The sequence below is a fragment of the Macrotis lagotis genome, chromosome 4 (assembly GCF_037893015.1).
Source record: "Macrotis lagotis isolate mMagLag1 chromosome 4, bilby.v1.9.chrom.fasta, whole genome shotgun sequence".
NCBI lineage: Eukaryota > Metazoa > Chordata > Mammalia > Peramelemorphia > Peramelidae > Macrotis > Macrotis lagotis.
The window spans coordinates 54,065,408-54,092,876 of NC_133661.1; the positions used below are offsets into that span (position 1 = coordinate 54,065,408).

At 34.5% G+C, this 27,469-nt stretch overlaps 1 protein-coding gene across 2 annotated transcripts in view; it reads right to left on the reverse strand.

Annotated features, from left to right (window-relative positions):
• The window catches only part of PPP3CB (protein phosphatase 3 catalytic subunit beta), a 45,241-nt gene that overhangs the window by 12,761 nt on the left and 5,011 nt on the right, over window positions 1-27,469 (reverse strand). For both annotated transcript variants that reach the window (XM_074232837.1, XM_074232838.1), the window contains exons 2-10: window positions 24,463-24,663; window positions 23,160-23,284; window positions 21,271-21,382; window positions 19,284-19,429; window positions 18,850-18,989; window positions 18,669-18,746; window positions 18,468-18,562; window positions 15,303-15,428; window positions 5,750-5,827 (exon numbers count right to left, since the gene is read on the reverse strand). In XM_074232837.1, coding sequence (XP_074088938.1) covers window positions 5,750-5,827; window positions 15,303-15,428; window positions 18,468-18,562; window positions 18,669-18,746; window positions 18,850-18,989; window positions 19,284-19,429; window positions 21,271-21,382; window positions 23,160-23,284; window positions 24,463-24,663 — 1,101 coding nt within the window. The remainder of the gene's footprint in view (window positions 1-5,749; window positions 5,828-15,302; window positions 15,429-18,467; window positions 18,563-18,668; window positions 18,747-18,849; window positions 18,990-19,283; window positions 19,430-21,270; window positions 21,383-23,159; window positions 23,285-24,462; window positions 24,664-27,469) is intronic.

The following is a 27,469-nucleotide window of genomic DNA, read 5'->3' on the forward strand; positions in this document are numbered from 1 at the left end:
AATGAAAGTCCTGACATTAGAAAAAGGTAGTACTGTAGAAACTAGTGAATAAAAGGGAGATGCCACTGGGAAAATTCTCAAGAAGATAACTTTAAGGAGATAGGCTCAGAATGTGACTCATAATAGTATTTGATGAAAATAGAAATAACTAAAGGACAGGAAAAACACGTGGAAACACATAAGACTTCTAAAGACTGTGCCACAAACAATCGCACATGTCTATTTTGACACATCTAAGAAAAGGAGTCACCTAATGGAAGTGTGTTTTAAAGAAAAGGTAATGAACACAAATGAGAAGCAGGTTCATGTGGTTCTTGAAGGTCACCAGCACTTGCAAGTTGGAATTTCTAGTTCCATGTTGTGTACAGAGAAGGTGCTTTATTGAACCACAGCTTAGTAGTAAACCTTCCCTCTTTTCAATTAAAAAAAAAACAACCAGAAAAGCATGTACCATATGAACATGAAAGGTACAATACTTCTTGAATCAGAATTAGACTAATTCTATATAGACCAAAGAGCAACAGTGTATGTGCTTTCTGCTCTAAACCTAATTGGGGAGTTTTTAGAAGGGTCTTTGCAGCAAAACAACATCCAATTTACATGCAAAAAAACCCCAATACTAAAGAATGGGAAGAAAAGACTATCAGTCCTTTCTATATCCTATACCCTAATCTATAGACTCATCTTATATAGAATTTTGAGCTGAAAAGAACCATGTAGATTATTAGGTTATTTCTACAGATGGAGATTTTAAGTGAAGTGACTTTCCAAAGGTTAGAGAGAACAAAAAAGCAGCAAATGAGTTCAGCTCAACTCCAATGCTCTTTTCCTTGCACCATCATAATGCACTATAAAGTCTCAAGACTGTTAAAAATACACCCCCATTTCCTATGTTAAATTTATTCCTTACTGTATTTTAGAAAACAGTCCAAATCCTAGAAGGACAAACTATTTACTTTCCTTTTTCATGATAAAAATGGTACAACTTAAAAGGTGTTAAATGTATCAACTACCAATTACATCTACAGGCTGCAAATCTTTTTTGAAAAGGTGGTACACTAAGGAAATCATTGTTGCAAAATACAAGCTATATTTCACTAAATAGAATTAAAACAAACAACTACTCTGACAAAGGACCTCATTTAACAACCTAATAAATTCCTCTTGTATATAGCATCAAAATGACACTAAATTTGCAATAGGGCTTTAAGAACTTCTCTCCTGATGCTAGAGGCTTGCCTTCCCAGGCTTCTTCTCCTTGCTTTCTTCAATGTGACTTCACCCCTTCTTGACACTTCTTTCCTCACACCTCTTGTTTTTCAACCTTGCTCCAATGCCAGGCAGAGGAGCAACTAAGTTTAAGGCGGTGACAGGATGAGTAAAGAATTGTGAGAGGGAACGACAAATATCTCATCCTACTGGTACCCTTTATTCAACTTCAAACACTACACAGAAGGGTGAATAAGAGCAAGAAGGGGATCAGGAAGGATTAAAAAAAGGAAGAAATTAGGCAATGGGAAAAAGAAGGAAATAAGGAGAAGAACTTGGACCAACTGGAAACTCATTATTTCCCTCTAGCATTTTCTCATTGCTCCCAAGACATTCCCTGATCCTTACTCTGTTCCTGGAATCTCAGCCCAAGTTCCCCCTCAGTATTCACACCTGCTCTTCCCCAAATCCCTTTAGCTTAGAGCTAGGGCTATTCATTTCTATGGCCTGGAGCTGCAACATGGAAGAATCTTTTTTTGACATCCAATGATGGTCCTCAGAATGTATTTTTTCCCCATAGAAACAGTATTATAATTATGCTTTAAAATCATTATGGGGCAGCTAAGGCTGCAGTAGATAGAGCACTGGCTCTGGAATCAGGAGGACCTGAGTTTAAATCCAGCCTCAGAGACTTAATAATTACCTAACTGTGTGACCATGGGCAAGTCATCCAAACCCATTGCCTTGCAAAAAAAAAAAAAAGAAAAAAAGAAAAAACAACAACAACAACAAAAAATGTCATTATGACCAAATTGTATTTCTCCCTGGGAATGTAAGAATGCCAATGATACAAGAAAGAATTTCAATGCCATTAGGAAAAATACAAATATAATAAAATTTTGAAAATGTCACAAATACAAGTATGAAGATGCTATCATTTACTTATGATTAAAATTCTAAAAAAAAAACAAATTTAAGTGGTTCTTTTCTTACAGCAAATCCAAAATGAAGTGCTGAAATTGTACTCAAATGTAAAAAAACATTACAATCATTCCAATTAAACAGGATTAAGATCAGAAAGACCTCTGTCATAAATGCTAATAAATAACTAGAAATGTTGGTTACCAAAAAAACCCCAAATAATTATTATAAATGAATAAAATAGAAGGTATTCCATAAGTCAATAGTGAAATTTTAGGCTTTAATAGCTTAAAATTGCACTAAAACTTTTTATAAATGACAAAGGCATATTTGAAAAATTCAAAGAAAAAAATGGCTAGAAATTATTCAAGATAAAAAAAATTTAAATTATTCCTATGCATTAGTCCAGTCATTAAAAACAATGAAAAAGGAAATGCATTTACAGGCACAACAGAGAATATGACTTGAATATTTGCTTAACACGGGGGACTAAAAAGGGAAACTTAAGAAATGTTTAATACTCAGAAGAAAGAAAACTTGTATTGAAGTCCCTCTTCTTACACTGTGAACCCTGGGAAAGTTATTTAATCTCTACGTGTTCGGACAACTGTAATAGGACTATAAATTATAGAACTCGTGATAAAATTCATTGGCAGAAGAAGATTTCTCTCTGGATTCCCCTTTCTCCAATTTAATCACAGATACAAACCAAAACCAAAAAAAGGGGAATAATCAATCAATGAAAGAATTGAATAAATAGAAAAATATATCTTGTCATTGGTTGGAAAGATTATAAGTACTGTAAAGAACCAACTCATAGCCTTTTGGGAAATAGATTGAGGTATAAATGATGATTGTAAATGTTACAGTACTTCTTAATACACAATTTAATTTAATATCAGTTTAAACCCCACCATGGTATACATAATAGAATTTAACAAATTAAAAGTGCAATTTATCTGAATGAATAAGTAGATAGAATAAAGAATTATAGAACTAAGAACTCAAATCTGGCCCTGAGCACACTGTCAGTTGGGATAGAAGAGAAAGGAATATGCCCTCCTAAAAATCACTTTAGTTACTTCTCATATATTTTTCTCTTTACTTATCTGCATTTTCTCTTCACTAGAAAAGAAGCTCCTTATGATCAGGAGCATTTATATCCTCAGTATCCAGCACAGTGCAGGTTCATAGTAGTTACTTACTAAATTCTTGCTGAACTGAATTAAAATTACAACAAGCATGCTTGTATCAATCCCACTGGATATCAAAACATTCTTTATCATTACAATGTTCAAAAAATGCATACCATTTAGACCAAAAAAACTGAACCATAGAAAGTTTCAAAAATAGTTTAATATATTAAAAGAAGTTAATATTTGATGGGCTAGAAATAACAAAATAGCAAAATATTTAACATATGGTATCAGGAAATAGGGCTATAATTTTGACAGGAATGGGCTTTGACTGACATCACACAATGCCAAAATGCTGAAGAATTAATTAAAAATATTAAAGAAAAAATAAATGTATCTAACTTAACTTTGTAGGAGTGCAGATAGCTATATCGAAACAAATTGAAATTAACAACTTTAACACAATCAAAATAAATAGTCTTTAGGTAGGCAGACACCCAAAGAGTAATTATTTTCCTCTATTTGAAAAAAAGGTTAAAAAAAATGGGAAAATGTGTAAGAGAACCAACAATAAGAATGTATTATCAAAAATACATAAAAAACTAACACAAATATCTGAAAATCACATAGATTTTCAATTAATTAAGTGGGTCAGTAGAAATAAACTGATAACTGGTAATTTAAAAAATAGCTCATACTTTCTATCTAAGAAATAACATAAAAATTATAGAACTAATGGTAATGAATCTATGAGTAGACATTACTGATGCTGCTGCAAACTGGTACAACTATTCTAGAAAGCAATCTGAAAATAGACAAGAGCTAACAATAAATAAGATCATACCCTGACCCTGTACCTATTTGTGTAAGTTTCACCTTAGAAATTCAAAACAGGACAAAACAGAAACCCATCATCTCTATCTGTATAAATATATTCATAGTAGCACAAATTTTTAAGAGTGAAAAAAACTGGAAAGAACCTAAATACTCAAGGCTAGGGGAATTGGCTAAACAAAAAACTATAGCATATAACACAAAGGGATACTCTGTATTTATTAAAAAAGTCAAATTTTTGTCAGTGGTTGTCAAGCCAAAAATAAATAAATAAAATCCATCATCCTGCAATTCATATAGTGAAGATCCTCTCCAAATTTAGATGGGAAAATATTTAGGGGAAAAATTGTGTGTTTGTGCAAATGTTCTAAGCTTTTATAGTTACACTGATACATAACAATTTACATTCTCCTGGGATAAGGATCAAAAGGGATACGAACAGAAAATAACTTAATGTTTATTAATATTAATTAATAAATTTAATGTTTATTAATTAATTAATATTAATGTTTATTAATAATGTTTGTTTAAGATTTAATCCACACATTTTCTGTTCTTTTCATTTTTGCAAGGCAATGGAGTTAAGTGACTTGCCCAAGGTCATACAGCTAAGTAATTATTAAGTGTCTGAGACTGGATTTGAACTCAGGTCTTCCTGACTCCAGGGCCAGTGCACTCTACACTAAGCCACCTAGCTGTCCCTAATCCACACATTTTTAATAAAATGTTAAATTTTTATTTTGCAAGACAATGGGGTTAAGTGACTTGCCCAAGGTCACACAACTAAGTAATTATTAAGTGCCTGAGGCTGAATTTGAACTCAGATCCTCCTGACTCCAGGGCCAGTGCTCTATCCACTGAGCCACCATCACTGCCCCTAAAATGTTGACTTTTTAAAATAAAATAAAATTAAGTAGTTAGGTACTATGTAATATAATTAGTCAACTGCATTAAACAGTTGTTTATGGGCAAACCTAGGGTCTTTTTTTTTTAGGTTTTCTTTTTTTTTTTGCAAGGCAAATGGGGTTAAGTGGCTTGCCCAAGGCCACACAGCTAGGTAATTATTAAGTGTCTGAGACCGGATTTGAACCCAGGTACTCCTGACTCCAAGACCGGAGCCGCCCCCAAACCTGGGGTCTTAATCACCATTCTTATAATTATTGTTATTAAAAATGCACAGGAAAAAATGTGTTTTAGAGTCAAACTACCAAAATCAAAGTAAACTTCTGGAATGTAATGACTTTCTAGATTGAAGGCTGTTTATGCTGGTTTTTAGAAGAAGCAGTGAAGAGGTAAGATTTTGATGTGTTAAAAGCACTACACACAGGGGTAAGCAGGAAGCACTTTATTATCCCTCCATTCCTTTGACTTCTTTCTACAGTCTACAGTTCTCCCAGGACACCAACCTTTCTGTCTTCCCTTCCTTTCACAACCCTTACTCGTCTCTTACAAATCTCTTTATCTTTACCATCCTTTCCTATAAAAGTAAAAATATTTTAAATCCACAAAAAAAGAAAATATCTATTTGCTCTGTCTTTCTAGGAGTGCAAATTCTCTGAGGTCCATGACTAATTTTCCAATAATTTTTTTGGTAGAGCCTGGGTACAGAAAGAATAGTCTATTAAAAGTTATAAAAATAATATTCATACCGTCAAACTGATCTTCACCTTCAGTCATTAGTTCGTCATCGGAGCAAATACTCAGAACATTTACCAGCATCTCTGTCACTATAAAAAAAAAAAGTAAACATTTACATGTGGTAAATTAATTTTCCAATTAAGGTGACTCTACAGTTTTCTAAATATGCAAACAAATGCTTTTTGGATATAAATTACCTTTTCAACATTTTAAAAAGTCTCCATTAAACATATATTTCTGTTATAAAATTTTTAGAAATTGAACCATAGAGCATTGGCACTAGCACCAGTACTAGATTTAAAAATCCAAGGCCTGAATTTCAAATCCATTCCTGCCATTTACGAGAACTGGGACTCAGTTCTCTGATCTAAAAAGTTCAACAGTCAGACTTGATGATATCTAAAAACCCTTCCAAGTCCTAGACCTATCAACTAACCAACAAGAACAATTTATTAAGTACTTAATGATGTGCTATGTACTAGAGATGAAGAAAAAAAATGCCCCAAGGATGTTTGGGGGGAAGTATGTTCATAAAAATGTGTCCACCAAAATAAATACAAGGCAATTTTGAGAAGGAAGGGAACTGAGGAGCTAAGGGGAAATCAGAAAGATCTTAGTAGAAGGGAGTACATGATGTGAATCTTGAAGGAAATTAATAAGGGATCCCAAGAGGTAAAGGTGAGGAGCGAGTGCCATTTCAGCTCAAATAAGCAAAAGCACAGAAATGAGAAATACAGTGGTATGAGGAACAGTAAAAAAAAGTCCATAATGGTGGAACCATCATATATAAGATGGTGGAGAAATGTTTTAAGTTAGGAAAGGTAGTTTGAGGCTAAGTTGTAAAGAGCTTTAAATGGCATATAGAAAAGTTGTATTTGCTCCTAGGGAAATCTGAGTTATTGGAGTTTACAGAGTATGGAAATGATATCATCAAAACTGTACTTTAGGAAAATAACATTATTCCAAGGTTGTAAACCTAGAAGACTCAGATGCTTGGACCGGAGAGGATCTTAAAACTAACTCAAGAATATGAATGAAAGGGGCGGCTAGGTGGCGCAGTGGATAGAGCCTTGGAGTCAGGAGTACCTGAGTTCAAATCCAGCCTCAGACACTACCTACCCGTGTGGCCTTGGGCAAGCCACTTAACCCCATTGCCTTGCAAAAAAAAAAAAAACTAAACTAAAAAAAAGGGATATGAATGAAGGAGTTTAGCCTTTGGGGAAAAAGGAAAAAGAGAAATAATAACATAAAGAAAAGAAATAGTAATGGATGCTGACAAATATCAGGACTTTAAAGAGAAAAAAACAATGAAGAATAAATTTGAAAAAGCTCAGTACTCTATAGAGAAACAATTCTCAAGTTCTTAAGAAAAGAATCCTTTAAAAATCTCCATGGAAAAGTGAGTATTTGGGGAGTGTTAGCACTTAGCAAACCTTAACATTCCACAGAAATTTCAGCTGATATTATCATAAATATAAATCTTCTGGTGCTTATAGCATGACAAATTCTACATTAATTGGGCTTCCCAATCACTTGTAATCAGGATGGTGGTTTGGGGTGTCATCTGTGAGGCCCAATCAACAATTATATCTCCTTTCAGCACCCTTGAAAGTGAAGACCCCCAAAGGAAGTGGTGTTTCCCCTGTCAAAGATACTTCTTCAAATATTACCTCAGACATGCATTAGTTAAATGACTTGATCAGCTGCCACTAGTGCTCTTTTCTCATGTCCCAAACACAATGGCCAGGAGAAAAAAGCAAAAATGCTCCCCCGCTATCACTTCCAGGCAACTTTCAGACATTATCACTTATAAACTATTTTTTCCTTTGAGCTTCACTCTACCTACCACCCTATTCAGATTTTAGATATAGTTATCTACCAGCCCCAGATCATTCTTAATCCTTTCTTAAGGAGTTCAGCACCTGGTACTTCTATTTTTGTCCTCAAACTTGGGGATTTCAATAAACATATCAACTGCCTCAGTACTCCCAACCCCAAAACTGTATCTTCACTTTACTTCAGCCACACACAGGGGAAAGCATACCTAGTCCTTACCATCACCCAAAACTGTTCTACCTCCATAATCTAATTTTTGAAATTCTTCTGATGATCTTTCCAACTTGTCCTCTGGCTGATCACTAACCCTATTATGCTCCTTCACTGAAAACTCAAGTCATTCCACCCTTCCATGTTTTCTCAATTCATCTCTCCCCAAGCCCCAACTCTGGATTACTCTCATCATTCAACTTAATCTCTTTCCACTGGTGTTCTACTAGAAATCTGAAATGGGCGCTGACTACAGCCACTTTATATTAACAATTATTACTCTCTGAATGACTATTGTATTTCCCATAGTGATTGATCCCCCCCACACATCCTCCCACCTCACTCTGTCCTACTATACTGAGGTAAAAGACATCCAGAGTCATATTCTTTATTTTATATCTTAAAATCTCTCTACATTATTCATTATTCTATCTTTCCTTGTTCTATACTCTGACAGAGAATAGTTTTTTTTTTCCTTCCAAGGTCAAACCCTGTACTTTTACCCTAAATTTCCATCCTGTACACAATGCACTCTGAGGCTTTAAGATCATTCCTTTGAAGTAACATCTAGTTCAAATCCCTCACTTTATATATGAGAAAACAGGTCTGGAAAAGTGATCACCAAGGTCACAGAAGGAAATTCACAGTCTGGTTAAATGAGGTATTCTCTCAGCAGATCCAATGCTTTTCATGAACACTAGTGGAAGGCTCACATCATCACCCCTCATTCTCATTAAATGAACAGCTAACCTCTTTTACTTCCTTAATGATGTCTTTTATGCCACTTCATGAGCACAGGACATCAGTGACAACGTGATTTGACTCACTAGGTGCCTTTCCATTCCTCTCTGAGCCACCTACAATTCAGTGCTCCAAGATTTCCAACCATATGTCTTTATCAAAAGAATACTGAAGTTTCAAAAAGGACTCATGTGGCAAGGAAAACTTCAGAATCATGAAATCACCCACCCTCTCCCCAAATGTAATACTGCTTGTCTTATTCACCCAATTCAAATGAGGCCAACTTCAGTGCTTATCCAAGATACCTAAACCAATGTGGTGCTCACTGACGTGTATGTTATGAATGTAAGCTGTATACAATGTCCATCCACTTAATGCTTCCTGTGTGAGTTTCTAGGCCAATTTTTTTTGCATTGATTAATGCTCAATGCAATCATCAAAATGTCACATACAAAAAGGAACAGGGAGAGAAATCTCACTGTCCATTCTGGTTGGAAGATGCAACTCTTTTTCATCTGAATGATATGCAGGGCAACTTTCACTACACTGGAAAATACTTCTGGCAAGCACATGTCTTCTTGTTTTATTCATTTCATTTGGATAATCAGAGGATCAGTGAGAAAGATTATCTGTGTGATTATGTACATCAAGAAATCACATGTAATCTTAACATACGCATGGGGAAAACTATCCATGGGGGAATAAATATTCATGAAAGATAATTTCTTGGAATAAAGCCTTTAAGACCACCTGCAATAGAATTCAGGGTATAAAATGTCATTTTCACAAAACTGATGGTAAAACACCACTCCTACACATGAGACACAGTTGGTAGATGAAGCGCAGAATGTGGTACGTATTTTCAGACATGGCCAATGTCTCGATGTGTTTTAATTTGGTTGTTCTTTGTTATAAAGGGAAGTTCTATTGTGCAGGTGGGAGAAGTCATTAACATAGTTATGTAAAAAAAAAAGTGTGTCAATCTTAGAAGTATGCAGATCTGGAATTGAATCATTGATTTAACAATGCTTTATTGTCTCCCTGGCAAGTCCTTTCATTTCTTTAAGTTTCAATAATCTCATTTATAAAATGGAGAAAGCTGGGGTGGCTAGGTGGTGCAGTGGATAGAGCACCAGCCCTGGAGTCAGGAGTACCTGAGTTCAAATCCGGCCTCACACACTTAAAAATTACCTAGCTGTGTGGCCTTGGGCAAGCCACTTAACCCCATTGCCTTGCAAAACAAAATAAAAACAAAGTAAAAAAAATAAAATGGAGAAAGCAATACTGGTAACTATCTCATAGCACTGTTATAAAGAAAAAATTGTAAACAGTAAATCTGAGCTATCAATATTAGCAAGTATATTTATGCAATCTACAAGCCATAATTACAGTGAATTTTGTATTTTGCATATCTCTTCAATCAACTATGAAAAGAAAGCTATAGGGCTATCCAGCAATACCACTTCTAGGTAAATATCCCAAAAAAATTTTAAAAAAATGTGGGGGGGAGAAGACAAGATAAAAATATTTATGGCAATTCTTTTTGTGATAGCAAAGAATTAGTAATTGAAGTCCATCAACTGGGAAATGGCAGAACAAGGTGTGACTGGTATATGACTGAAATCGAATAACACTGTGCTATGAGAAATGATAAGAAGGATGATTTAAGAAAGACATATATGAATCGATGCAAAGTGAAATGAGCAGGAACAGGAGAACATTTTACACAGTAACTGTGAATGACTTAGCTCTTCTCAGCAATACAATGATTTAAGAGAATTCCAAAGGACTCATAATGAAAAATTCTATCTTCCTCCAGAGAAAGAACTGACAGAAGTCTGAATGCAGATTAAAACATACTATTTTTTAGGGGTGGCTAAGTGGCGCAGTGGATAGAACACTGGCCCTGGAGTCAGGAGTACCTGAGTTCAAATCAGGCCTCAGACACTTAATAATTACCTAGCTGTGTGGCCTTGGGCAAGTCACTTTAACCCCATTTGCCTTGCAAAAACTCCAAAAAAAACCCCCCATACTATTTTTCACTTTCTGTAAATTTTTTGTGTTTTTTTTTCTTTTGGGTCAATGTGTTCTTTCACAATATGATTAATGGGCTAATATATTTTGCAAGATTGAATATGTATAACCTATATTAAATTGCTTACTATCTCAGGGTGGGGGGAAAGTGGAAGAGGGAGAGAAAATTTGGAACTCAAAAATTTTTTTAAATGAATGTTAAAAATTGTCATTAAATATAACTGTGGAAAAAATTTTTTTATTAAAAAAAGTCTGCTACATAAAATTGCCCAGATAATCAGTCAAAATCAAACAGAAACAAATTCTTACTGAATTGGAAAATCACAAATAACAAAATCAACACTGCGCTGTATTTTTTTCAATTTTGCCAAACAGTTCCTAATTCAAGACCCCAGGAGTTTGACACCACTAACCTATGAGACTTCTGGGAAGATGGTGGAATAATTCTCAGCAATTAAGTACACATCTCTTGCACAACTCAAAAGGATAAAAAAATGCACCAAACAAATGTTTTTTTTTTTGTTTTTGTTTTTTAGATTTTTGCAAGGCAAATGGGGTTAAGTGGCTTGCCCAAGGTCACACAGCTAGGTAATTATTAAGTGTCTGAGACCGGATTTGAACCCAGGTACTCCTGACTCCAAGGCCAGTGCTTTATCCACTATGCCACCTAGCCGCCCCAACAAATGTTTTTTTAAAAAAATTTTTAACAAGCATTTATTAAGAGCCTAATATGTTCTAAAAACTGTGATAAGAACTGGACAAATCATATCTCATTGGATCTTCACAATAAGCCTGGGAGGTAGAAACTGTCACTAACCCCATTTTATACTTGAGGAAACTGAGGCAGACAGATGAAATGACTTGGCTAGGATCACAATTACTAAGCGTCTGAAACCAAATCTTCCTAACTCCAATTCTAGGCCTAAATCCCCTATATCACTTATTAAGGAAAAGGAAAATTCCTGTAAGAAAATATCATAAAAAACTGGAAAAAAGGGGGGGAAAAAGGTTAAGCAAAAATAGAAGCCCTAATATAATGACTTATGATACTTCCAACATACTTTCTTTTATATATTTGGCAAGTCACAGCCCAAACTTCTTAAATTAATCTTAAGTACCATTTTTACTTCTTCATCTAGTAGGTACCTCAGACAACTAAGTATTGAGTGTTGATTCTACTACTGTTATTAAGGAAATCTTACAGAATTACTACCAGATATGTTACAGTGAGTGTCTCTGAGTTCTTCTCATTCTCATTCAACCTATGAGTTACCTAGGATTGATCTGGTTTAGCTAAGTTGCATATCAAGATTTCTACTGTCTCACTTTCTCCTCCATTTTTTTTCTTATCTTCAACCACAGCAATCTGTAAAAGAGCTTGTATTCTACACACATGCAAACCTGTGGCATGAAAGGACCACTAGGTTTTTGGAAGTTTATATCAGATGTACACAAGTTCCAGAAAGAAGTTCAAGCTTCCATTAAGCAGGAAAAACTTTGGACGTGTTTTTGCAAAAAACTACTGCATAAAGAAGAGAGCTAGTATTAGTGACTAGGTAATGAATTACTGGACTATGTAAAGAGAAACACAAAACAGTCCTCAGTTCTATGCAATGATGAGTTATAATAGCAGAAAAGGGGAGGGAGAGTATGCTAAAAGTTACCCATCTTTTAGAAAAACAACAAATATAAAAGTAACTGTTGGGACTCTAATTCAAGATCTTGTCTGAAGAATATGATTATACCCTACTGAAGGAAAGGAAACATATTTATATTGACATTTATCAAGTGCTTACTGTGTGCAGAATACAACTAAAATTCAGAGCAGTTTTATCAAATTGACTCACAATGTTTGCTTTGGATAAGTGAATAAAGGAACTATCCAAGTTTGTTTCATTGTTAGCAAAAAAGAAAAGAATAAACAATTTCACAGTTTACTTGCATCAAGTTTTGTAGTCTTTATGATAAGCATTAACTAAAAGACTACTATGAAGAGAACTACAATTTATATGCTAATATTTAGCACATAACTTTATTTCAGAGAATAAAGTAGTAGAGAACTCCTAAAAAGATTCAGATGAGAAGTTCCAAAACAAGACGATACACAGGGTGCCCCAGAAGTCTCAAGGCAGTTTAAAGCTTTTAAAACCATCAAAGTAAAGATGGGCAGAGGAAATATATTGGAAAATATGACAGCAGAGTAAGAAACTGGAATCTAAAGATGTATAAAATACTCAGAAGCTTTATGCATATATGTATATATATATATATATATATATATATATATATATATATATATATATCATGAATATTTTCTAAAGAAAAAACATGCTAAACTAATAAGTATCTAATGACATTACCAAAAAATGAAACTGAGGACAGTCAAATAAACAGGAATGAATTTGTTACCATGATGACAATCATTTCAGAAACATCAGCCTATGTACAGTCAAATCATGGAGTAGTAAAAGAAAAGGTAAGAAATTAGTATCAAATTAGAAAGACAAAAATGTGAAGAGCTCCAAACTGACCTATTTTAAAAGAATGATAAACAAATTAAAGCCACTGACTCTAAATGTTACCATTTTTTACTCAAATACTCACATGAATCTGATCTCAACAATTTGAGGGGTTTTCTCTAATTAGATTACAAGCCAGTCATTCTTGCCCATCTTGTGACACTTTAGCCACATCCTCCCCTTAATGAGTTGAAGGCCTTCCACTTCTTCTGAGACTCTAAGGCTAATATCATTTACTTATGTTCTACAGTGATGCCCTCCTCTCCTTGACATTTCCTCATACTCAAGGTTGGTTATATGTTATAGCCTGATCACATTCACTCTCAGCTTACTTTCTACTGTCTTCTGAACAGACAGTTGTATTTCATATTTCACTACCATATAGAGATACCAATAGAATGTTTACATAAAAAAGATGTATCTTTACTTGAATGAAAAGCTAGGATAAGTAAAAGAGCTTTGAATATTGTTGAGAGGGATGTAGCCTGCTCTTTTCTTCTGCTTCATCCCTGGATTCACCTCATCGTCCATCTGTCTGTATACATACTGATGGACAGGCACCATAGTGTGTCCATTTTGAAATATAGGTAAAAAATGCTTCTAAAAATAAGTTTTTATTGATAACTTGCTTTTATGCTTCCTAGATTAGATAATTTCTAAGGCTATCATTCCAGCTCAAAAGTTCTAATTCCATGAAGTTCTGGTAAAAAGGAAACTAGTTAATAGCTGTTGCTATTGTTACTTTCTAACTTGTCTTTCAAGAAAGAAGAATTTAAATTAGGCCAGGAGGGAATATTAGCCAAAAATAAAGTAAATTAGAATTTTCTTCCCTCTCTATAAAAATATCAAAATATGAAACCAAAGTAGAGAGGCTCAATGATTTTGTTAGATAGTTCTGCTTAAATGATTTTCTGGGGGGCGGCTAGGTGGCACAGTGGATAAGGCACCGACCCTGGAGTCAGGAGTGCCTGGGTTCAAATCCAGTCTCAGACACTTAATAATTACCTAGCTGTGTGGCCTTGGGCAAGCCACTTAACTCCATTTGCCTTGCAGAAAACCTAAAAAAAAAAACGATTTTCTAGAGGCAAGGGGTAAGGATAGGTAGGATATGAACTTTGTGGAGGGTTTAGAAAAATTGTATCAAAAAAAGCTGTCAATTTTTTATTTTTTAAAACAAGATGGTTTAGTTATAATACAACCTAGAGAAGGGGAAATACACTAAAGCCTCTAGTAGATACTCTATGGATCTATAATTCTAAGACTGAGCTACTCTGGTGATCCAAAGAAGGATGATAAGTTTCAAGTCTTTAATTGGTCATCTCCTGAAATACTACAGTAATTACCTCTCCACATTAACTGAATGTTGACTTCTAACTATAAAAGACTGAAGAGCAGTCTTTGATACCTTGTTAAACATTCAGTTTTGCATACTGGCTAAGTCTTTCAGTATCAAAAACAGTCTTGGCTGAAGCAATACATCACTTACAGAAAGGAATATTGAGTAACATGGAAGAGGTGATAAAAAATAAAGAATCTGAACACAATGTTTTACTACCACCCCTTTTCTTTCACACTACTATATTCCACATTCAAGGAAACTGAGGCATTTCCTATTCAAGTAGTAAAAAAGAAAGAGGGGGAAAAAAGTAGTCCTAAATATTCTAAAGGCCACCATACAAGTTTTCCAATATCATTTTTATGTTTCCTTCAAAATTCCACTGTTTGTAGAAAACAAACACAAATTATTAGAGAATTAGTAATACTTTAATTTCTATATTATTTTAATGTATGAGAAATGAAAAATGCATAGAAGCTGAGATTGTATGTAAAGAACGCTGAAACAATTAATGTTTAAAAATCCTGAGTCTGGAATCCTAGAAAATGAAATTTATATAGAAGGGTCCCTTCCAAAGCAAAGTCATCTCACCACTCCTTCACATAAGATTTAAGCGAAACAAAAAAGAAAGAAAATCCAACAGCTGTAGACAACACTGTGCTATTTTAAGTCTTCTCCCAGCCCCCCAAACATCCTCACATGGGGGCTGTAAACAGCTAACTAAAATATCTTTGAGGCTCTCCTATCAACACACCCACAGACATAAGAAGAGCTGTACCCATGGTGAAACTATACTTCCACATTCCTTTAGGCAAGTATCAGTGTACAAAAGTAAACTCTAGTAAAAAGGAGAAGTAAAATTGTTTAATATTGCTACATAAATCATACCTTTTTCTCCAACAAATGGTAGTGACCATGTGAAGACATCCATAAAATTGGGTAACCAGTAAGGATGTGGAGAGCAGTTAAACTGTCGAATATTCATCACATTATTTTCATATTTTAATACAGCAGCTGCAAGATAAGTTTAAATGTCAATGTAAGAATGTTTAGCTTCAGCACAAAATGTAACAGAAAAGTGGGAAAATATTCATTTTTTTTTGTATTGTAAGGGGAAGTAGGACACTGATTTTTAGTGATGACTTTGAGAAAGGGAAAAATAATCACCTATATCTGCATTCAGGACTATCAGCAAAATGCCTAATTTTTAAAAAAAATTTTTTTTCCCCTTAATCCAATGATAATCCAATGATAAACATAAGGAGATAGAGGACATGGGGAAGGGTAGTAGTTTCATAAAGACTTCTTCAGTTGTAACTAATAGCAGATAATTTGAAAAAAGTGGCTGAGTTATATTTAACCCAAGATCACAAGAAATTAATAATTCAATTTTAGAATATGAATATTTCAAATTGGGGGGAAGGGGAGGTAAAAAAAATCACTGAAAAAGATTTTATTTTACTTTGGGAGAAGTCCTATAAAATACAAAAAAAGAAGAAAAAAACTTAAACCCTCAGAAACTTGATTCCAACATACCTTTCCAGACTTATCTCACACCGTTCTCCTGGACACACTCCGAACTCCAACCAAACTAGCCTCTCTGAATCTGTTCCATGCATTCCTATCTCCAAGTTTTTGTTCAAAGCTATTTCTTGTACCTTGAAAGTCTAATTAATCTCCTCTTTACCTGTCTTTGAAGGCCAGGTCAAATACCCTTTCCTCCATGAAATCTTCCCCAAACTAGAAATAATCTTTCTTTCATCTGAACCCTGAAAGGATTCTGTCTCCTATACACTGACTGCCTATTCTGTATTGGTTGTGTGAATGTCCTATTCCCTCTACTAGACTGTAAGTCAGCTAAAGGCACAGATGATCCCCTGTACCACAATATTCTCCTTAGTAATCAATAGTGCCTTGCACATGGCAGGCACTCAACAAAAGTTTACTTAATTTCAATCTAAAATTTTTATTTTATAATTTTAAATAATTAATGAAAACAATTAACTAGGAAATCTCAGTCACATCATTTTTATTAATGTATTCTTCCACAGAGCCCTGGCCTCAAGACTTCTAGTCTAGGCTCTGTCCATTTCCAAGCTGTGTGAACTTAGGGCAGTCAACAAACCTATATGTCTCACTCTTCCTTATCATCCTCTACAGAATAGGGTACCTGTTGTGTGCCTACTTCACATGGTTCTTGAGAAGACCAAATAAATCATGTGAAAGAACATTAGGAACTGTAAAGCATTATGGAAATGTAAAATGGCAAGATTATTATTGGTTACATAGGCTTTATTCACTGAACACTAAGAACTTACGTGTGAAAGCACTGAAATACAGACAATTCAAAAGGCTAATAATACCTCTTAAGATGTTATTTCCAATCATGAATAATGCTACATATTTTAACATATGAAATAAAACTAAAATTTAACACTGAGAATTCTAAACTAATATTTATGTTTTAGTCTTGGTTTTTAAAAATGTCATCTAGAAGATTTGCAAGATGAAGCAGAATGTCTTAAATATATTCAAACTTCACAAGTACAAAAAACATCAATATGATTCTTACACAAACCCAAAACAAACAGAAATTTGATTCTGAGAAATAGATACAACGGTCTGGGTTTCTTTTACAAGTGCTGAAAAATAATTTAATACATTCAAGGGATAAGATTTGACAGGTGAAAGCAAGTAAAGCAGTAAATCTCTGTGCTGAACACCAAACACCACCTCCTGTAATACTGGCTGAGGGAATTACACTTGGAGACATCTATCACTGGCATAGAACATAACATTCTGCTCAGTTTTCAAAAATGGAGTCAGAATCTGAATTTGTTTCTCCTTCAAATGGAGTACTTTAAAATCCTTATGTATCATTATAAAATAGCTTCAAGATTTTTAAACTGGAACATAAATGCATAATCTTTACAAGCAACCAATGGCACTAACTTCTAGATACCAGCATCTCTGGCAGCAATATTAAACTGGAATAGCTAGTGAAAGTTTCCTGGGAGTAACTCATATCAAATTCATCATCGAAGAGCCTCATATTTGATTTCATGGAAGATCTCAATATATATTAACACATTCCTTTGCTGGACCAATTTCTAAGAAATCTTACATATACTGAACTTACAGAAAAGTCTATATTTGGCACAGACTTCATTGTCACTTTTAACATCCACATACCTCCCACCCCCCCAAAAAAGTCTTCCACTTGGCACAACCACTCCAGTTTGAGACTAGACTCAATGGCACAAACCATTAAATTCCAGACATATTGAGAGAGAACAAGATCTGGCCTCTTAATGTCCTTATTCTGAAAATGTGAACTACGTGAACATGCTGGATCTCATTTTCAGTGTCCTCGGCACACTCTGAACTATATTAAGATACGCTGTCGTTATCTGCCATTGGGCTTACATGCTCAACTTGCCACAAACCTAAGCACTGCAGATGGGCAGATATTCAGGAGTGGGAGCAACCATGACAATGGAATCAAGACAGAGAAGTAGAATGAAGAAAAAAAACAAAGTGGGAGAAAAAAAGGCGGAGTGAAGGGAAATGTCTGCCAGTCAGGGATGAGAGTGGAGGCCTGGGAGAAGGAAAAAGACCTACATCAGACATTGTTAAAAACTAGATGGATGGTAGCTAAAGAGTGAGTCAATGTAAATCAAATAGACAAGAAATGAAAAATCCAAGCAGCAGCAACTTGATGGAAACAATAAAATTCTTTGAACCAAAATGTAAAACATGATTCAACAGGGAATTCCAGAAAATCCTGATCTGGCTTGTGCTCAAGCTACTTAATTCACAGGATCCGGAGTGTTCTGGGGTGTCTGGTGCTGGAACAGATTTTACATATGATTCACATTTTTCATTCTTTCCTCCTAATTACTCCCCCCCCTTATATCCTGTAGCAGTTTGTGAAATTTCAGTAAAAGATGATTATGATTTCAGACAGTACCTTTTCTCTATTTCATTTTTAAAAAAAATAAGCCATTTAAAATTCTAAGTTGTTTAACAATTTTTTTATCAATAACATCTTACCTTTATTATTGTAGACATCTAAGTAATTAGGTGCCGAAAAAATTGTTATTAATGAAGGGAACCCTGTAGTTTGACTTTTTCTGTACATTCTATAGCTGCAAAACAAATAGCTTAATATGCATCGTAAAGCATCAATCATGGTTACTAAGTTTGATTTTGTATTTAAGGTGTTAATTTGGTTAAGGGAAGCACAATTCTTACCCTGCATCTTGAGCTTCATGAGCTCTAATAATCGATAACAAATTATTGTTTTGCAAAAATTCACACACTGCTGGATAGCTGTGAAAAGAAAAGAACTGTAAGTAAAGCAACACTTTGTTTTTTGAAGAGTACGGCATTTTAACGTCTAAAATGTGATGTATTCCTGGGTTTTTCCCCTTACTTATAAAAATAAGAGCATCCTCGAACTGTATTGTGACTAAAGTGTTCCTGTGATTTTTCATTTCCAAAGTCTTCTGAAGGATCAGACCATAGCAAGTCACACATTGGTCCAAAGGCAGGAGGTTCTTTAAATCTATCTAACTGTAGGAGAAAGAAAAAAAGAAAGAAAGAAAGAAGAAAAGAGAAAGAAAGAACTCATCAAACGCTGAGGAGAGGATGGTCATGGGCAAGTTTGACCCACCCTGAATGCTATGTACAGTGTTTGTACTATCGAACACTGTTAAGACATTAACAAAAGCATTTTACCATAACAAATCTAAGCTATGAAAATAAGTTTGAATTTGGTTGTTTTTGTTTTTTAAAGAAAACAGAAGAAACTATACTAAGAAGGTCTGTTTTACCCCAAACTTGGAATTAAAGAATTTTTATACTTACTCTCCTAATATCATCCAGTGTGTGTATTTCAGGTGAAAGTCCACCATGAACACAAAGAAACTGTTGGTTTAAAAGTGCAGCAAGAGGCAGGCTATCAAAAGCTTCCATACAAGCTTCATAGACTCTTTCTGAATATTTAATTTTACCTTCAGAGGATAAAGAGAAATAAGTAGAGAATTAAATTACTACCTAATCATTTTAAAGACATGCTATGTAAAGTGACAAATAAAATAAGACCAATTTCTTTCCCTAAAATAACCAAGAAATGTCAGCAAAATGTTATAGGTTACATTCAGGCAAAATATTTTATCTTCACATTAAAAAGTCAACATAAGGCAAAACTTGCACATGGCTCCACACTTTACCGTTCTATAAACTATGAGTTTAGACCCATAATGAACACAAAATAGTTTAAAAAATTTTTATTCTAAACATCACTGACCACTACATTGTCAGAGGCAAGACAGATGATCAAACTGAATTTCAACAAACTGAAGAAGCAATACAATTTTCAAATAGGTAGTTTGTTTAAAAAAAAAAATCATCTATTACCTAGCCGTGTGGACTTGGGCAAGCCACTTAACCCCATTGCCTTGCAAAAAAGTAAAAAAAAAAAATCATCTTTATAGTCTGCAGGGGCATAGAAAGATTTGCTTCCATCTTTCCACTAAAGCATTCATGAAAGGGGAAAAGTCAATTAGAAAAAGAAAAGCTATAGGATGACAAAGAATCTTCCTAAAGCAAATTATAATTTAATATCACATGTATAACATATATAATTCCAAGGAGATATTATATAGAAACTATGGTTTATTGTTTCCTAGGGTCAAGAAGGAGAATTTGAAAGATAACTGAAGTGCATTAGTAATCTGGTAAAAAAGACTTTTCCCCTGTAGTTTTCTTTTCAAAGACTTTCGCATTTGTTGTGAATTAGCAAGAAGTTATGAAAAAGAATATGAACATATATAAATTCTGAGAAAACCTGGGCCAGATCTAAAAAATAAGCATGTAAATCCTAAACCCTAACTGCTCATAAAGGCTATTAGACCTTCACAGTCAGATTGGCTCTGCCTCAGAAACACTCTCCCTATGCTGACCAGAAAGATACATATATAACCTCTTGAGTGAACCACATAATTCTCTAAGCTGCAAATATTCAGCTGAAGAGGAAGCACAGGTTCAATGAGCATAATGAAAGTGTCTATTATGTCAGGCACTGTGCTCAGAACTGGAAATATAAAAAATAAATAGTCCCTGACCTCAAAGAACTTATCCTTCTGAGAAGAAACAATACATACCCAGATAGGTGGTCCAGATCAGAGGGGAAAAAATAACTGCCCTTTCTTAGAAAGGTCTTTATAAGCATTGGATGTATAATTATTATTTTATGTGGGAAGAAATAGGGAAAATTTTATAGACTGGTAGCAATTTCAATCCACTTAAACTATGTAGAAGGTTGATACTCTTGAGGCGGCTAGGTGGCGCAATGGATAGAGCACCGGCCCTGGAGTCAGGAGTACCTGAGTTCAAATCTGGCCTCAGACACTTAATAATTACCTAGCTGTGTGGCCTTGGACAAGCCACTTAATCCCATTTGCCTTGAAAAAAAAAAACAAACCTAAAAAAAAGTAATTGATACTCTTCAGGATGGGCAATGTTTTTTAAGGCATATTTCCCTCTAGAAATATGAGGGAAGAATATGAAGATTCAACCAAAAATGGGCTTAAGTTTATTCTTCAGGGTTGTGTTTTGTTTTTTTTTCTCAAAAATAATTTTAAATGAATTATTCCTAAGCACATGAAATTTTTTTAAAAATTTAATACAGAAACTTTGGAGCAAAACTCAATAAATCCTTTAGATCTCTTTAGAATCCTAATTTGAACACCTCTGAACTGCAATTCTGTGAAGTTTTGAAAAAGTCTTCCTAAGTATCATCACCCAAGTGACTTACAGAGGAGAAATGAAATACAACTCTGGAAGTACTCACATTCCTGCTTAAAGGTGAAATATTCAGTAAGATGTCTGCATTCATGGTTGCCTCTCAAAAGAAATAATGTGCTTGGGTAAAGAATCTTCAGGACCCATAAATACAAGACACACTGTAAAATAAAATGTTTCTGATCAGTATTTTTGTACAATATTTACTAAAACAATTACTCACTGTCAAATGAACATTACTAAGCTCCGCCTCTTTTACTCTTACTCATTATCCAGTGATTAGGTCTAGAAAGGGCTACAGTTTGTTCATTGTTCAAATAAGTGCGCCTGCTGTCTCCTCTTTTGGAATGAATGTAAACTAATACAGAGAAGAAATTATGTCTTGTATATATTCTTTACCCAGAACAATGAATGTCTTGAATGAGGTGGGCATTTACTATCTATCTAAATTAATGGGGGGGGGGGGCAAAAAAGTTTTTACTTTAAAATATATTTTCAACTAAGTTAACTACATATAGGAAAAATATTTATTTATGGCATAATGTGTGATTATGCCATCTGATTTATTTGAGTAGATTTTATTAAACACAACTGGTTGGGAAAAGCAGTCTCTTCATTAATCAGATGGAAAGGAAAACAGCTATAAAATCACATGCAAGGAAACAAATAATAAATATTATGTTAAAAGCCCAAATTACCTCAAAAATGTGTAAAGACACATTTTGTTCACTTAAAAAAAGTGTAACTTCAAAATCATAAGACCATCAATACCATATAGAATGTTTGTTTTGGTTCCTTGCATCTAACTTTTCTAACAACATACAGGCATGAGTCAGCTTTGAAACCCTCTAATGAAAAATGAGTGTGCACACACGTGGCTACACCTCCCCACACACAGACACATACACAGACACACTCCAATCTCCAATTACCTCACTGGAGCTTTCTGAGGCAGTTAAATATATTCCACCACTTTCAGGGAAGGGGGGTCCCCTAAAGTTTTTGTAAAAATGAACTACTCTCTATTTCTCTGAAGCATTAAGATCATTCAGGATTAAAGGGAGAGAAAGTGATAAAGTCCTGGTTTAAAAGGGGATGGGGGGGTGGGGGTGGGATGGCTTCCACTGCTACCAACTGCATTTTGGGAAACCTGGCAATCTTTAGGGTGAGGCAACATCAGTGGCACCTAGCTTGACAATCTACCAGATTAAGTCCTGAAAATTATTAACAGATCAAAACCTGCTATCTAGGAATTTCTCCCTAGAAATGTGCTTGCTACACTTTTCATAATGAATTAACATAATATAAAATCAGATGCATCAAGAAAACCTTAACTACCAGAGGGAATGATCAAAGTCCAAATAATAACTATATTGTTCAAGGAGATCCATATTCCGGGTGTATATTATGGCAGAAAATCCAGAAATCTGTGTTCAAGTTCTGATTGTGAAGCTTAATAAACAAATAATTTTTCTGAGTGTCCAATTCCACACTCTACTTACCTCATAGGATCAATTGTGAGCAGAGTGTTTTGTAAACCCTTAAGACTTACATAAATGTATCTTATTAAATAAAAGTAACATATCTTACTCAAAATCAATCCATTGAATAGCTATTGAGACAATCTTCTATTTCTGATCAATAGCTCACAATAATTCAAGAAACCAGAATCAGAGTGCTGAACATTAATTCCTTAAGGGCAACAGATTGCTCATAATTTCCATTCAGAAAAATATAAACTAACACTAAGAGCAGAGAAGCAAATTTTGATGTGTGAGAGATTAAATTGATGACTTTTACCAAACCAAAATTCAGGATAAGGAATGGTATAAAAAAATCAATTCATAAATATTTTGGAAGGACTTTCTCCTAGAAGTTAAGTGGAAATTTCTGGAGCAACACCTTTGGCAAAATCAACATTTATATCTGGTTATATACCTCTATGCTAAAATAACCTCTGTCCACATAATCGCCAAGGAAGAGGTATCTTGTGTTAGCAGGGGATCCTCCCACTTCAAACAGCTTCATGAGATCAAAAAACTGGCCATGGATGTCACCGCACACTGGAACGAGATGACAATCACAGACAACAAATTAAGAAGAGGAAGGGGAAAAAAATGGAAACCTGTCAGTGTTAATTTTCCCTGTATAGTAGAATTTAGAAATTGCAAGAAATAAGAGAAGCCTCACGAAGAATTCAGGCTGGGCCTATGGAGGTTATAAGGGTGGCTGTTGTCATCTGCTCACAAGATTAAACATATAGAAATCAGGTAACAGAAACATGGAACTACTCCATGAGGTTTGTAGGGAGTCACAGAATTGTCCACCTCAATGTATCATCTATTTCCCAGGAAGTTCCTCTTAAAGAAAACATAGACAAGTTCTTCTTTTGAGATAAAAAAAAAACAGTGAAATTAAAATTATCTTCTCCTGGGGGGGGGGCAGCAAAAGTACAACAAAAAGAGCCATGGATTGAGGTGCCAATCCCAGCTCTGTCCAACTGCTTTACTTACATGTCACTGAGTTCCTTTTTGCTTTTAAGACACAGTTCATGGACCACTGGCTACAGGAACCCTTTCCTGGTCCCCCTAAACTACTACAGTCTTCTCTCCCAAATTCTCTTCTGTATAATTGTACATTTTTCACAGTGGATTATATAGTACATTTCCACAGTAGATACACTAGGCCTGGAGTCAGGAAGACCAGCCCTGGAAATCTGGCCCCACTCAACTGTAAAATGGGGGATACCAACAGCACCTACTTTGCGGAAATTGTTTTAAGGATCAAATGAGATAATATCTATAAAAAGAGCTGGAACATTGCCTGGCACATAGTAATGCTATATAAATAAAGATTCCCATTTCATTCTTGATACTTAAATCTCTAGCTCAATATGTGGCGCACAGTAGGTGCCTAATAGATGCTTATTGCTTCACAGAAAATGGAAACGAGATTAGAAACCAAGACTTTTGACTCTAAATCCAGTTATATCACACTCCCTGAAAACTTTCGTAGGAACATATGACTGGCAGAAGAAAGAGACTTTGATAAGAGTCATCTATTTTAGAGTACACCTTTTACTTTTACATTATTTCCTTAAATATGATGCCAGTTTTCCAGAAAAGAAAATTAATTTCAATGTCAATGTAAAACAAATGGCATTTAAGGTAAAAAAAATTTCACTACATTCAGTTAAATATCTGTCTAATAATGAAATTAAAGTTGAAAATAGTACCATTACCTGTAATTGGAGCTTCTACTTCTATCATGGTTTTCTCTCTCCGAAGGATGGCTGCACCCTCATTAATAATTCTAAGAGCAATTTCTTCATCGACCCGACCTTCTTTTACCAAGTGATTCTTTAAAACATCAACCCTTGGTATCCCATCCAGATCAAATACTTCTTCAGATGTTAAGCGGTGTGTTGGAGGGAAAGGGACAGCTGCAATTTTTTACAAGAGTGAAAAAAGGAAAACATTTTTTCAAAGACTATAAACATAAATGGGTAATGACACTGCTAGTAACACCCTCCATGATTCCCTCAGTCCTTCTTGCCAAGGTGAACCCTTTTAAGTAGTGCCCTTGCTCTCCTCCAGGAACACCTTCTCCAGCTTTAGAAAGTGCTGCCTAGCATACAATATTTCAAATAAAAGAGAGAAATATAAGGCAAATAACATCTTAGCATTATTATAAAAATACTTTTGACTTTCCAGATTTGCCCCCTCAGAGACTCTCAATTTGAGACTCTTTGGCCTAGTCATGGTATGCTAGGCAGCACTTTCTGGTGCTTCCTCCCCTTTACCATTTAAAATCTCTAGCTTCCTTCAAGATTCACCTCTTAAATTAAGCTCTTCCAGTATCTCCCAGTACTAACTTTCCTTTCACTCCTCAAATTATCTTGCACTCAGTAGAATTAAGCTCTTTGAGGGAAAGAACTATTTCCCCCTTCCCCAGCACACAATGAAATGCACATATATACATTGTTTAATTAACTTAATTATATATGGCCCTTTGTCCCTATAATAAATGGGTTCTGATTACCATGCTAAAGTTTTTTATCTTCTTTTTCCAATTTTTCTATTTCTTCTTTCACTTGAACTTCTATTTGTTCATGTTCTCAGAAAACCAAATAAAATTTTTCAGAATTATATTTAAAGTAAAATCAAATAGTCATTGAATGAAGGACTAGAGTTCCAAGAGCAAAGTGAAATGTATTGTTACATCTAATTTTTGCTGCTCAGAGGTTTTTTTTTTGGGGGGGGGTGTTGGGGTTTGTTTGTTTTTTTGCTTATTAAGGGGTCTCAAGCTGTGTTTGGTACTACTGAGATTGGTTAGAAAAGATGCTATAGTACAAAAATGGTTTTAAAAATTAATTTAGGATGAATACTATATTCAAAAGAGAATCAACTCAAAGTAGATGGGACTAAATAAGAATAGACTGTATTACAAAAATGGATAAGTGGCTAGGTGGGAAAGGTCCTAGAAGGGAAAAGTGGGATAATATGATCTGTCGCTGAAGAAAAAAAAACTTGACTTGGTAAAAACAAATGTAGAATACAACATTTTTAAGAATGTAAGATGAAATTTGATAGTGAAATGTTAACCACCTCTAAAATAATTTGAAATCACTAATCCCTCTTGATTTTCCTTATGAGATTCATCAAGACAGAAATCCTGAAGGTACTTATTTTCTTTTCACTGCAAATCCGTTTATTCCCATTGTTGCTGTCAGGAACTGGAACAAGGCCCAAGGAAATACATTTTGTTCTCTCTATATGCAAATTTAGCTTTATTTGAGCAAAATAAAAATTGTTGTAAATTATTTTTCCAACTAAAAATTAAACAATACACATAGAATTAAAAATTTCAAATGCTTTATAATATACAAGTTAAAATAATATGATTCTTAAAAAACAAAATTATTTTTTGGTAGAGATGTTAACATTTGATAGAAATGTTAATAAAAATTAAAAGGTTGAACACCTCCAAAATACAAGTTACTCAAACTGAAATGGGATTCAATGTTCTCATCAAACTATTAGAATGGAACTAGTTTGAGTTAGGAAGCTACACTTATAAACCTGATCAGCTCATAAATATTCAATAACAAGATCTGCTGAGGTTGTATTCTGTTCAAAATACAATTTTTAACAGCACACCTGGGACCTTACAAAGAAAGCCACAGTCATTTCTCATCATCTTTTAATCCTCCTTCTCATCCCAAAGTCATACAAAGTCCTACGTCCTCTGCAGTGTTCCTTGCATCTATTTCTTCCTTTCCATTTTCACAGCTACCTACAATATTAGTTCAGGTCCTTCTGAACACCCAGTCTACTCTAATGTAATTACTTACTGTCTCTCTCCTATCTAATGCATCTAACAAACTGTCTACCTAATTAATCTTCCTAAACCACAAATTCTGTCACTCATCCACACCAAAAATGTTTCACAAACTTAATTTTTTCTTCTGGTCTAACATCAAAGGCCATGTACAATCTGATGAGCTCCACAACCATCCATCAAGGCACATCACCTACTATTCCCAAATAGAAAACCTTGCTCCAAGGAAAATGTTGAACCGTGCTAATCCTAGAACGTGAATAAGGTTTCCATTGGTGTTTTCCCATACCATTCCGTCCATTCTCTTCAATCTATCCGTATTCTACCCATCCTTTAAAGCCCAGCTCAAGTTCCACATTTGCTACAAAATCTTTTGTAAGCACAAACTCTGGGATGATTTCTATCTCTTCTGAAATCTTTTCTATTCCTCTCATTTGGCAATTAATCCTAGACTTGAGCGACCTTTTGCACTATTTAAGTCATTTTCCATGTATTTATGCCTTGAATCTTTAACTAGATATAATAAGCCCCTTAAGGATAGGAGCTATCTTTATAGTGTGTTGTCCCCCTCTTAGTGCCATTATCTTTTGCACACAGTAAAAGTTCAATAAAAGTTGTTCACTGATTCATATTACAAAATTAAATAGATTAATCAGACAACTGCCTATTTAGAGAATATGTACCTAGACATATTAACAATATTATGTCTAATTTCTTTTTATATTTCTATAATAAAATGAGGCCATGAAATTAGAAACAAAATAAAGTACAGGTATTGATCTCATTTAGGAAATCAAGATTTTACTTTTTGAGACCTCTTAAAGCTCTGGCCCATTCTGTCAATAGGCACAGAACCTGAGGATCTTCCCACTTACTTAACAGTTATGATTCTTCTTTTGCATCTTTAT